Consider the following 13,653-nt stretch of genomic DNA (forward strand, 5'->3'; position numbering starts at 1 on the left):
AAAATGGTCCACGGGGTGGATATATATCAGTGATATATAGAAACCTCAACATAGAGCTAATTTCTAATTCTCTGCGTATTTTTTAACAAATCAGTGCATTTTCAGGTAGACAGGCCTCTCATCCTGTTACCAAGAAGAAAATCTGTTTTGTCTGCTCAAAGGACAGACAGACCTTTCTGACTAAAATCACTAATCTCATTTGTGTGTGCAGGAAGTGTGACAAATGGCTAGAATAGTTTATCACACGTCTGTAACCATCAAGTCATAAAGGGAATAAGATATTAACCTCCATAAACAAACTAGCATTCTGTTTCTCAGCACAGCGGAAGTATACATTTAATAAGATAAGAATATGAAACACATGCTGCTGATGAGATAAGGAGCTTGCAGAAACAGTAGACACAGATATGTCTCATGTTATCCAAGTAAAAGTAAACACCATTCAAAACTATATTTTGGGACATAGATTTATAAGAAATTTTGCCTGTGATATCTACAGATAGACTGTGAAACTATGTGCCAAGTCACCGGTAATGCTGGTTTTGAGGCTACAATTTTCAAAAATAGAATTTACATCTAGGTGAAACAGAAGTTAACCAGAGGTTATTTGGTAACTTCAATGTGACCAGAATTTCAGAGTTATTTGAAGCATGGTCCTTATTTAGACACTTAACGCTCCATGGGAAGCCTGAGGACAATGAAGTTGTTGGGTTATTCAACACTCAGGAGTTATTATTCAGACACTTGCATTTAGTTTTCTTCTTAACTCTAGCTCTGACACCTTATATACGAGCAGTTTGCCGAGGTTTTCAATGTTAGCCTCCCCTGACTGCACAGGCAGGCCTTGCCTTCTCTCTGTGGCCCAGCCGGAGGAGCTGAATCTTGGAGTGAGATTTTTCATGTAAGATGACTGCTACAGGTTTTAAGTCCTCTTTTTACAAATGCACGTTTCCTTAAAATGTGCATTTTCAACAAATGTTTCTGAAAGCAACCATCTCTGCGAGGACGGCTGAAGCAAGTGAATGGTGAAGCGTGCAGATTCGAAATGAGCTAATTAAAAATGAACATGCACAAAATAGTTTGTGGTATTTAAACAGCTGCTTATGAAACCCAGTACAAGAACTTCACGGAGTAACGATATATATCATCATTCTGCAAGTGACAGTCTTCCACACCACAAGCCGTGCACAGATATCAAGAACACTCAATACAAGAACGGTTTCTCCATCATGCCTCCTGCTAGTGCTGTTTTTTTATCACGCTTTCACCATGTCTGGCAAACAACCTATTTGATGTAAACAGGGGCAGAGCCGAAATACTGACTTAGTGTTTCATATACTGATGCTTTCATGAGAAAATGAAAACCGTTACAAGATATTATGGACAACCGCTGGTTTGGGGCCAGTTGTCTTGAACCGATGGTTTGAACATCTCTCTGCCACCTGGGAGAATCAGCTTCCAACGCAGGTTTGGGCCAGCGAGGTCTGGCAGTGATGGAAGTGATAGTCTCTGCCTTATGCTAAATCAATTTAGAACAGCACTGGAGTCTTAAGGGAAACGGTCAGCCTCAACAGCTGGTACATGGTGAGGGAGAAGGCAGTTTAATAGGGAAAATGACAACCCATAAGGAAAAGCAACCCCATCTCACACTACTTGTGATCTCAAAATACTGCCTTGGCACACAGAAAGCTCTTACCTCCCTTGAGAAGTTATGGGTTAGCTAAATAAAAGAACCTTGTCCCCACACGTGCACAAAGAAGGAGCTAGAAATTGTCTCAAAATCATTTCTCTGAGAGACAAAAGTAAATTTCTTATCAGCCAGCAATGGAGGAAAACAGTCCTATGATTTATTGGCCTTGAGACTCTAAAAAAGAATTCTTTGGCCTTTTTCCATTAAGATTTCACAACCTACGTTATAGCCAGTGGGAAATTGTTTAATTCCCAAACCATGCCCTCAGTCATAAAATCTGTGAAGATGATTCATTATTATTTATGTGGTGCCACAGGCATGCATGGCATTTTACAGACAAATAGAAGATACAGCATCTGCCTTTAGAAGCTTAGGTGAATCCAGCTGTTCATGTGTATGGGAAGCAGCGCTCAACTGGTCCTAGAGCAAACATTCCTCGTCACTCAATGAATTAAGTAATGATACTCACCTGGGATGCTGGAAAGATTTAGACAGAAGGATACTTAGGAGACATGTCATTACTGTCTAAAAATTTGTGACATTATTTCATTAAAACTGTAAGACTTTGAGTCGTATGTTATTCTGCAATGGGTTTATGATTAAAACGTACTTAGTCTTGTATTATGAATTTCTGGTAATATGTATGACAGCATGTGACAGCGTCGCTATGAAATCAGACCATAAATTCTGTGCTGCCTAGCATTTTTTTCTCTGCGTGCACAGCACTGGGTAGGAGCTCACAGGTTGCATCATATAACTCTAAACATACAACATAAGTTATTGAAAGAAGATCATTCATGTGATTATCACAAAAAAAAAAATGCATACCAGGTCTCCACATCAACTTCCTGAAGTATATAAAATCCACCCTTGTTCTGGTCTATGAAAAGTGAGCAGTTAAGCTCATGGTAAGACACAGAGTTTGGGACCATTCACCTAGAAGGCAAAACTTTACCATGGCAGAGGTTGTGAAAACAGCAATTCTTGCCAATAACCGTAGGGAGGAGTTGTTAGCTGGACTGAGACATTCGCATTCAGATTTGCATACAAGATCAGCATACGCCTTCATCTATAACCTTTGCACTAGCTATGAGGGTATTCATGGCTTATTGGCTGAACAACCAGGGTATCGTAACAGATAGCTACACACCATACATTTGTTAGGAGAGTCAGACATAATGCGATTCCAGGAATTTTCATGTTGACATTGCTAAGCCACTCGCACCCTCTCCTATTTCCTTATTAATATATACAAGAAGGTCTATGGGCCTGCCTTTTTGGACAGCTGAGCAGCAAAGGCACCCAAAATAAACAAATAATTATACCACCTCTACATGAAGAAATGTCATTATAGCACACACAAATAAGGTACACGTGAACAGAAATGGTCAATTAAACATCACTGTTACATTGCACACATATGCAAGACACCCTGCCCCTGTAACACCAGCCCTAGACCACTGGTACGTATGGCACTCCTGTGAAGAAAAGACCAGCAACACCCTCCTCTAAAAACAAGGGAGCTTGTTTTATAACTCAGAGCTTGTAATTGAGAGAATATTGGCTTTTTTTGTTCACATTGGTGAGGGTCATAATTCTTCTTAAAATAGAGTAATTTTGGCTTTGATTCTTGTATTTAACGCACAAATGAAAACCTCTATGTGGGAGGGAGGAGAGGAGGGAAGCATCTTCCACCAGTGCTGAAAACTCTCCCCGCTCATATGTTTTAATTCTCAGGAGGTGACTATCAGCTGAAATCCACTATAAAACAACAACCCCCCCCCCCCATAAGTATAAAATTAAATTGGAGAAGCCCCCAGATTCCTGATGTGCTCTCATGTGTCAGGGCTGTCCCCTGCCAGGTGCATGACAGTCCTGTACTCTAACCCTAATTCTTACATTCTGCATTTCTTTCATGTCAGTGGATATGCAACAGGTAGTGTAAACCTCTGCCATCAACATCAACAGAAGTGAAAGAATTAGCTGTAAAATGACTTACGGAGTAGCCTCTTCCTGAAAGCGATTGAGCAGAACTCTGTGGGAGGAAACAATATGCCACAGTAAGTAATGCAAGAGACTCTGTGTAATGTAAGATAAGAATCATTTTGCGATTCCCTCCCCCAGCCCAGTATTTCTTAGGGGAAAACTTCACAACCAGAGTGCCTCAAATGATCTGACATTCTGTGTGCTGCCACAGGAGTAACAGCAAAAGAGCATTTCCAGGTAAGGGCTCTGCGGCTATTTCAGACAAGGGTTTCAGAAGCTAGAGCAGGGCTTTGACAGCACGTCCCAACTAAGGGAAAAGCTCTCAGCATGGGATACGTCTTCACAGCAGCAGAGTACGCGTTTTGAACCGTCCCTCTTCAGTAGGGAACGGCAGCTTGCAAGGAACAGCATGCTGTGTAAGGATGCTCCTCTGAATCAGGGCTGCACATTTTGCCTCATCAACTCCAACTTTCAATCATGTAACCATGTATCCCACCTTCCATTCCCCTCTATGAATTCGTGAGCCTCCACCCTTCACCGCTGCAGTATTACCACATGACAACTCTATCTGAAACAACAATAGCAGCAAAGCACTAATTTATCATCTCTCAGAGCTTTAATAAGCATTCTGTCCCTTTTGAATAAGTTAAATTATGTTGTTTACTCCCGCTCTTCATTTCAGCTCCTCCTGCTCCTTTCTCTACCACATCCTTACCTCTTTCACACGCTGCCAAATCACTTGGTTCTTTTCCTTTTCATTACACCATCTCCAGTCACTTGGATCCCTTTCCCCTCTCTACGACCCAAGACTGTCGAGCTGCTGGTTTTTGCTGGCAGTGGTTTTCTCAAAGCAGCTAAATGAATTCCACCTCTATCTCCAGCTGCTGCTATCCACCTTCTTTTCGGGAATTGAAAAGAAGCTGGAAACAGTGGTGGCATATGACACCACATGACCCAGCAAGTACTCTGCAGGCCAATTTCCAAGTGTGATTTATAATCATGATGCCCCCGCTATGTGATTTTATTAAACAGGATTCAGAGAGTCTTAGCAGTCTTGTTTCCAAGACTGATGTTCTAGTGGGTACCAAAGCCTGCACAAAAATATCAAATTGTCGCAGGCTGATCTTGAGGACTGTTTGCCTTTTTGGAGCAGCGTCAGGAGTTATCGCATTACTAAATCACCACAACAGCACAATATCCCCAAAGAGATTGATGCAAACCGATTGCAGGCTACTGCAAATACTTGTAATTTTCCACTAGTAAGATAACAGTTCCTTTCTACTACTAGTTTGCAAACCTTTTGATCAGAATATACCTAGATACATGCAGGAAACCTTTCCAGGCTCCTGCACTCAATGGAAGACTCAATTCTCTTGCTGCTCTGCCCGTGCACACTCTGTGCCACTGTCTTGCAACTGCCCTGGACACCAGAGAAGCAATTTGCCAGGCACGTGCCCATGGAGGAAAGTTTCCAAAGCAAGGAAGAGACAACAGTAATGCCCTAGAGTTAAGCAAGTGTACTGCTGGAGGATGGAGGGCTCCCCGTTAACCCTCTCGCCAGGAGGGGCAGGAACCAGGGTGCCAGATGAAAGGAAAGCCCTGGCACAGCTCTTCCCAGGTCTTACACACCAGTCTGCAGCCAACGTGTGACTGGGTGCCAGTCCCCAACCCTGGCATGTGATGCCTGCACCTCTGTCCTGCTGTAGCTCAGGAGACCTCTGTTCTGCAGGAAAAGAACAGCTTTCATAGGGCAGTCTGAGATAGCTGTAACAAACCACTACCGGCGTTTAACTTTCTGCCTTTTGCATATTGCACATCAATCTGGCCTCTGCCTTCAAACGCTACAAAAAAGTAGAGAGTGATTTATATACCTCTTTAATGTAAACTGCCCAGAAATGAAGCTACAGAATGGTGAAATGAAGGGCAGTAGCATTTACCTCCTTTTTTTTTGAGAAGCCTGTTCCTCCCTCTAAATACTTCTAAAAAAAATCCCAAACAACTCATGGAATTCAGCATTGTATAGAAAAAAAGGTTAATAACAATATCCTGCTATCTACATAACTATGTTGAATAGCTGAACACAATTATCTGTTCTGACACTTTGGATAGCTTGATCAGGCGGTTCACCTAAAGTACACATAGAAATGAGAGAGGGCAAATTACCTGCTTGGAGAGGCAGGAGGAAGAGGAAAGGAAAAAACACGGCAGTTCTCTCTCTCCCCCCCATCAACTTAGATTTAACAAAGATTGACAAGGTCTAACAAATTGGAAATAATAACCAAAAACAGAAACAAGAGGTTTCGTTAGAAGCTTCTCTCTAGGGAAACAGCCGCTCAGAGCATTTTCACTTCAACAGTTATTTTCAATCTTTGAGTCTTGTGCATGCCCAAAGTATTTTCCCAGGATGGAGCAGATCCTTGGACAAGAAACTCAAACACGCTAACAACAGTCCTGCTTTTCTTAGATAACTTTCAGGCATCCCAAGCTGTCCAAGAACCCTAGGAATCAGCAGACCACTGATTTAAAACTACTGAGTAGAAAACAATAAAACCAGTTGCTGAATAAAGTGTTACATCAGAAATAATTAAAACTGAATGGCAATTTACTCTGGCATTTTTTCACATCTAAGAACTTCTTTCTCCCTTACAAGTTTTACCATTAAATTTCCTGGAAATCAGGGGGGGAAAAAGGGTGTTCCTCCCCTCCCTTTGGAATTTTTATTGCACATATAAAGTTAGTAACTAGTGAATACTTTGGATTCAACTCGTAAAATCCTTTCCAACAATTAGGTTTATGGACAGCCATGTTCCATGCTCTCCAGAGCTGTTTGCATGCATTTTTCTGCACATCTAACAAACCGCTATTGCTTTCTTGGTTAGTGGGAACACTGCGGGCTCTTTAGGAGGATCCATACCACACTGCCACATGTAGAAACTTTGAGAGCCCCCGCTAATATCATCTATGAATGCCAGAGCAGAGCAGTTTGCGTGCAACTGTGATGGATGTTCCTAAAGAAAAAAATCTTTGGGGGTTGATATAAACATAGCTCAATCCATATGTTTCTATATCAAGATCAAATAATGAGAAAAGTTATCAATAGTGGCTGCAAATATAAGAAATCTTAGTGGAAGTTTAACTTGGCATCTACCCAAAGCTGAAGAAACCTCCTTTGACTATGAAGGAGTGCTTGTCTGGCAAGAGCAGTTACTGGGGCAAATCTTCAGCTGGAATGACTTACAGAGGCTCTTACCTACAGGATAGGAGCACTTACATGGAGGGCTGTCGTGAAATTCTTAGAGTAGTCTATTTGCTATTTTGGTCAATTTTCTCCTCATCTGAAGGCACCTCAAGCAGCAGGCTGTGACGGTCACCACGGTACCCAGATAGCCACATTCATGTTAGCACTGCACCAACTAGCACAGCACCTGCCTGGTGGCGTTGGTTCACCCAAGACCAAAACCCAAACCAGTTCTGACTGCTTCAAGCCAGGCTCAGTTTTGGTCTTCAAACGCTGTCTGAAGAAATCACCGCAGCCAGGAAAGATGCAGCTAAACACACAATTCAAGGACAGAGGATCGTGACCCCACCTGGCCAACTCTCTGCAGCCAGACACAGGAACAACTGCCATGGCATCCCTTTCCAAAAGCCTTCACATCTGCAGAACCCAAGACTGCAGAAGAAGTAGGAGATGGGGAGAGCGACGTGCCCACCCGAGCCAAGTGCTGCTCGCTCCGCGCAGGCAGGGCCAGCGGGCAGGGTCTGCCAGCCCTCCAGCAAAGCCACTGCGGGGGACACAGCCATGCCGATCTAGCGGACGCCGGTCCTCTGGGCTGTGGCTGCCACGTGAAGCAATCCCGAGCAGACCCCCGGGGGGGGCAGAGGCCCTCTCTGCCTGGCTTCAGCACCGGCTTTTGTGCCTCTCACGCCTCTTTCAGCACTGTCTGCAATACCCGACGTTTCTAAGGGAGACTGTTACTAGTTAGGGGCAAAATGAGTGTGGTCTGCGCATTTTATGACGCATAAGTGGAACGACAGTGCTAGATGGCATTTGTGCGTAAAGATAAATGGCTTATAATATTTTGCAGATGATGTGCTCTTTTACAACTAAAGATTTTTGGTTCCTTTTAAGCCCAAGGTTAAAAACAAAACCAGACAGCACAGACAAGACATTTCGGTTATGTCACAGAGTGAATTATTTCTGCCCTGGGATAGCTCTCGTGTTAATTACACTGGATATAAAAAAAAATACACCTTTCTGGCAGCAAAGACAAAAATCTTACTGTTGAAAGACTCTACTATCCCCCCCACCAATGTCCTTGAGCGTTTGAGTTACACTGCAATCTGCAATTGTATTTAAAAGATTTATTCCTTTATTCCTGATAAACACTGTGATTGCAATTTAGAAACGAAAACTATGACAAAATCTCACCAGTAGTCTTCAGCAGGTTTTCCAAGATTGTCTGTTAATTGACAGGAAAAGTTATTTCCCTTGTATAAATAAAAGCACGGCCTTCCACTGTTCTCACGATGCAAAAGAAATCAAGACACCCTCTGTTCAGTTTCTGAAAGCCATTGGGTTGCAGTTATTGAACTAGAAAGACAGTAGGAAGGGCTTTAAAATCCAGTAATAATTAAGGTAACAGGACACCACAAGCCAATTCCCCACTCTCAATGGGTCAGGCAGGTCTCAACTTGGATCTTTTGTGTTCTTGATATATGAACTCACTATAAGGGAATTTGATAAAAGCAGGTGACGGCAGCACGACCACAAAATTAGCTCTTGGTTTTGGTATTCGCTTCCCTCCTCTTTGGCTAAAATACCTAAATTAACATATTCCAGAAATGTTCATTCCAGCTTTTCTGAAATGTGTTATTTCTGTTGGCTGAAACCAAAAGTATATCAGGTACCTGTAAGTCAGCTGTTGAAATAGCTGTTTTGGCAAATAGCTATTCCTACATGGGCAAGGGACAGTCCCCAAAAAGAACCTCCTAGCACTACTATGAATGTCACATCCATGTTAGTGTGGAAATTGAGGCAGAGAGAGACTTAGACATGGCCAGTGTCACCCAAGGAGTCCCCAGCAGAGGAGGGAACTGAGGCAGACTTCCCAGCTCACATTTAGTGCCTTACTGAATCACAGGCTCAAACTTATCATACTGCCCAATGCTGTAAGCCTGATTTGGTTGATTAGCACTCAGAGTTAATCAATAATATGGAGAGAACTGATTTTTAATTATGTTTTATAGCATTTGCTCAGGCTGAAAACTCACCTCAGCTTTTCCTGTCTTCCACTATTTCTCAGTTAGCCCGATTCTGCAGTCAGACAGCACTGAGGCACAAGGAAGCGTGCAGGTTTACCCATCCACTTGGTCATTTACAGAACATTTAAAAACAGAATATTGGTTCAGCTTTGAATACTGGAGAAATCTTGCTCTCCAAGCAAGTCCTTTACAAAACTTAACCGTTTTAGATGGAGAGGGGTAAGTGTGGAGGAGGGCAAAGAGGGCCTAGGGCAGAAGATATCCCAGACCTTAACACAGAGTCTCTTAAACACAACTAATTTCCATAGTCACACTCCTGTCTGTTAATACAATGAGTGCAATTGACTTGGAAAAGGTCACAGAGTGCATCTGATGCTCACTTCGATTAGAAACCAGGACCTGTCAAGATAACCACAATACATGATGAATGATTTTGGATGTCATGCAAAACTTGAATGTGTTCCTTCTTTAATTCACTTATTTTATTATGTTGGATAAACAAAGAGGGTTATGCTTGTAAATACTGCAAAACCAGTTCAGTAAGACATCAAACTACACAAAGTCTAAACATCTGTAACTGGCTTGATAAGCTACAGAACACTTTCCAACCAAGACACTTAGATTCCTATAGCTGATGGCCACAGACAGCTAAGGAAAGACGGGTGCTGAGCAGGAACAAATGAACTGCACACAGGAAGCCAGAAATAATATGAAAAGACCTCACATTTCCAAAACACATGGAACATGCACGAGTGCTGCTCCCATTCAAACCATCACCCCTCGGCCAACTTCACAAAACCTTCTCCAGACTTTCGTTCTTCCTAGCTATCGTCCACTACCTGAAGCTTTGTGCAAGTCATTACAACTTTGCTCATTATTTCTGCTGCAGCAGTTTAAATGCAAGCTTTCAGTATCCTGAGGGACACAAAGATAAAAGCAGATAATACGCTGAAGAGACATTAATTTTTGCCTCCAGAAGAACATGACTTGAGAAGTTTCATAATCCTTGCATGTATATTCAAACCAGTTTCCCAAGACTCATGGTTTGAGGAGGAGATCTTAAAACTATCCTGTTGCTACCTTTATTTCTCTAAGTTCTAAAATGCTCTTATTCCACTCTTCAAATAGGGGATCAGATTCTAGCATGTTATACATGGGAAACAACAGACAGCATGTGCCACAAAGAGTTTGCAGGCCTTCCAAAAAACTCCTTCAGTGCTCTCAATAATATCTCTGACTATTGCACTGAGGTGTTCCTGGCCTGAGACATGCCAAGCTCTGCTGTCCCACTGCCACCCTGCCCGGAGCCAAGACCAGGTGTCCCACATGTGCCAAAGTTTGTGAAGTGGATAAATATGGACCTGTGGTCCGACTGTGGTCCAAATTCTCACTTCAGAGGCTCATTTGATCATGCTCCTGGCAAGGTACTTCAGCCTGAGGCACATGTAACAGACCTGCAGCTTTGTATCCTGCTGCTGCTTTAATCCCTTTGCCCCAGGAGGGGAAGCGTGGCACAGAAAGTAGGAGGGAAGGGGGAGATAGTGCCTGTGATGGCACACAAAGAAAAGCAGATCACAGTGAACTGTTTGAATTAGAAATCACAGAAGTTATTTTGTATTCATCTACCAGAGAGAGAATTTTATATCTAGTCTATACAATATGCTAAACACTTATCAAAGAACATTTAGCAAGAGGAAAATCTCTGCATATCCTAAAAGACTGCTTTTCGCTTATTATGTTTAAAGAAAAACAAACAAACATATGAGGCTAGGATGATGGAAAATTAGAAAAGATAGCCTGGGGGATGGGGGATGAGAGGAAAAAGCTCTGATCAACTTAGTAGCAGCGCTTGCTGGTTTTATGCACAGCTGAAGTGAATCCCTTGAAAAGGAGAGTTTTGACTCTTAAGTGGCCAGCACCTCTTGCAACATATTTCCTAATCAGCGAGTATTTATGGTCGATATTTTATATTTCCAATTTCCCCCTAAGGGCTCGTGAGAAAGCAGCACACCTGCCAACCTTTTCAGCTGGGCCAATAATTGCCAATTTGCTCTTTGCCTTAGTATATCACTCAATTTAGCCCTGGCTGTGCCCTGCATACATCCTCATTCATCTCTGTGCCCCCATGACAATTAGAGTGTTAGCTCCGGCTAACTAGGGCAACTATTCTACTAGGTTTGGAAGACAATTATTAGTCTATTTTCCCATCTTGTGGCAACAAAATTGAGAATCCATGACAATTACATTCAGCAATTCTGCACTCTGCCGCCTGCTCCCCCTCCTTGCCCCCACCTTCCGAATATTTCAAATTATCACAGCTCTACTACCACATTCAAATTTTCCATGTTCACAGGGAGTGAGGCTTCTATTTAAATGATAATGAGGGACGATCCATTCAATTTAGCGAGGGAGAAAATCCATTAAAAAGCAGGCAGTTCTTAAGCTGATGGGTCAAGAAAAAGATAAAAACCTTTTTTTAAAGCCATTATACAAGGCTCTGTGTGGATTTTTGGACTGTTCAGGACACCAGAAAAGATTAAGACAATTATGGAACATGGGGAAAAACCAAAACAAAATGCTCAAGCCTTCCACTTTTACTTGGGTCAACACAACAAAACAGCAATATGGCTTAGCTGGCTCTTAATTCTCTGGCAACTTCCAATTACTTCACTATGAAAGACAGCAGAGGAAAATCCCATTTTGGAAAAAGGCTGTTGACTTGAGCTGGTTGTAGAAGACCCCAGAGTACACGTGTAATAGGGATGTCAGCTTTGTAGTAGATTTTAAGGGAATTTTACATCAACACTGGGAACATAAACAAGTGGCAAATTCCCATCCCCTCTCCCCCTCGGCACACCATCTGCTGTGCAAACCTGGGCTAAAACTTCTCTGCTTTTCTGCTCCGAAGTTTCATCATCCCAGGGAAGAGACCAGCCTCAACAAATCAAACCTCTGCAGCCAGAGATGATTTCACTAGATCATAATAAGGATTTTTTTCCCCAATGACCCATAATAAACAACACTCTGTGTAATGTCTGGAAAGATATACTACACAAGACAGTTGCTGTCTTAGTATGAAGTTGTAGCACTTTCTCCCCACAGAAGTTTCATTGTGGCAAAGAAACAGCAAAATGCTCTGGGTTTTGTTGTGGACAGACTGATGGCTGTGTGTGTGTGTAAGACACAATCAATCATTTGCTTCAGTTTTCTGTAGAGTGCAATTATTTCACGACAGGGCAGGCCACCTCTTGACTTCATGGTCCATTAGAGACTAAGGACATGCATTAATGTAAATAAAGAACAACTTGCTGGCATCCCATTGAACAAGTCACCTCAAGAAACAAATCACACAGAGGAGCTAAGCTGTTCACAATAGCGCCTTCTAAATGGAGACTGACAATGAAACTGGAGGGAGGACTCCAGCGCTCCTAAGGTGGCAACGCTGAACGCTATAGCCAACACTTTCAGACACACATTTCCCACCACACCTGCTGTGTGCCGCCGCACAGCAGCCCAACCTGCCACCTCCCGCCTCATTTACTCCATTGTTCACCCAAGTTAACGGGGAAAGACATAGGAGAGAAAGGCAGCATGAAAAACGGTCCTGAAGACCAAATGCACCACAAAACAGCAGGAAAGCTACTCAGGGGAGAGCAAGAAACAGCCCAGGTGCCAGGAGGGGTGGCCACCCCAGCACAGCCGTGGGCTGGAGCCTCCATGGGTAACTGCTGGCCGCAAAGAAAAACGGTCCCTGCCGTCCCTTTACATCCTTACTGCCAGTGGCTTTTCAATCCTCAGTGCCACACATAAGGGGGTGCATCAGCCTGGCTGCACACCAGCTATTTAAACAGCATGCCAGGAAAGACGGCTTCAGAGCTGCACAGGGACCGGGCAAGGCTGGACAGAAAATCCTGCAGGAATTGACACTCAGCAGCATGTCGTCGTCTTCTCTCCCCTTCCCTGCTCCCTCTCTACAAAAGAAAAAGTCTGCCGCCTTATTCCTCTGCACACAAATAGGGAAAAACATCTGATTGCACCCGCGGGACTTTCTAAGACTTTCTGACAGTCACTAATAGACTACAGAACATTTACTAGTACGGAGGAAGTGTTATACCTAATTAAAGCTAAATTGCACTCGTCAAATAACGAACGAAGAGCATTCTGTGATTCATGAACCCTACTTTTCAAACTGTTTAATTACTAATTTGAAAAATTCTCATTTGCAATGGGTTGCCAGGTCATGAGAGCAGCTTCAGCAAACCTCTGAAGTGTGCCCCGGCCTTCAGGCACTACCCAAACGTCCCCATTGACTGAAAAAGAACGGAGTGCCTGTTTCCCACTGAATTTCACTGGCTGCTGAAATAGCTTTGAAGATTTTACAGGAATTAGGCACTCAGACTCAATTCCTGCAGGCTCAGCCTGCAACACTGGGGGCAAAGGGAAAGGAGGAGAAAAACTAGAATTGTATCGGCTTAACAAGAAAAGTCTCCAAGACCACTTAATGCTTTGACCTAAGCTAATCGCTTCATCTGAATACGTTATTCCTCTCCGGTGGCCCCACATTATGGTACAGCAATGCTACCAGGCGCCCCTGCTCCCATACCTGTCAAGAGTGGCCAAGGGGAGGGGAAGGAGAGAATCGCATAAATAGACGTGTATATATAAAATTACGATCATTATTGACTAATAACACAGTCAAAGACGCCCTGCAGCAA

At 43.0% G+C, this 13,653-nt stretch overlaps 1 protein-coding gene across 22 annotated transcripts in view; it reads right to left on the reverse strand.

The window, feature by feature from the left end:
- Positions 1–13,653, reverse strand: part of FBRSL1 (fibrosin like 1) — a 544,864-nt gene that overhangs the window by 288,438 nt on the left and 242,773 nt on the right. For 20 of the 22 annotated variants that reach the window (XM_074606392.1, XM_074606391.1, XM_074606375.1 and 17 more), the window contains exon 4: positions 3,690–3,725. The exons of the other annotated variants lie outside the window; for them this stretch is intronic. In XM_074606392.1, coding sequence (XP_074462493.1) covers positions 3,690–3,725 — 36 coding nt within the window. The remainder of the gene's footprint in view (positions 1–3,689; positions 3,726–13,653) is intronic. 22 annotated transcript variants of the gene reach the window in all.

The sequence above is a fragment of the Larus michahellis genome, chromosome 13, assembly GCF_964199755.1.
Source record: "Larus michahellis chromosome 13, bLarMic1.1, whole genome shotgun sequence".
Taxonomy (NCBI): Eukaryota; Metazoa; Chordata; class Aves; order Charadriiformes; family Laridae; genus Larus; species Larus michahellis.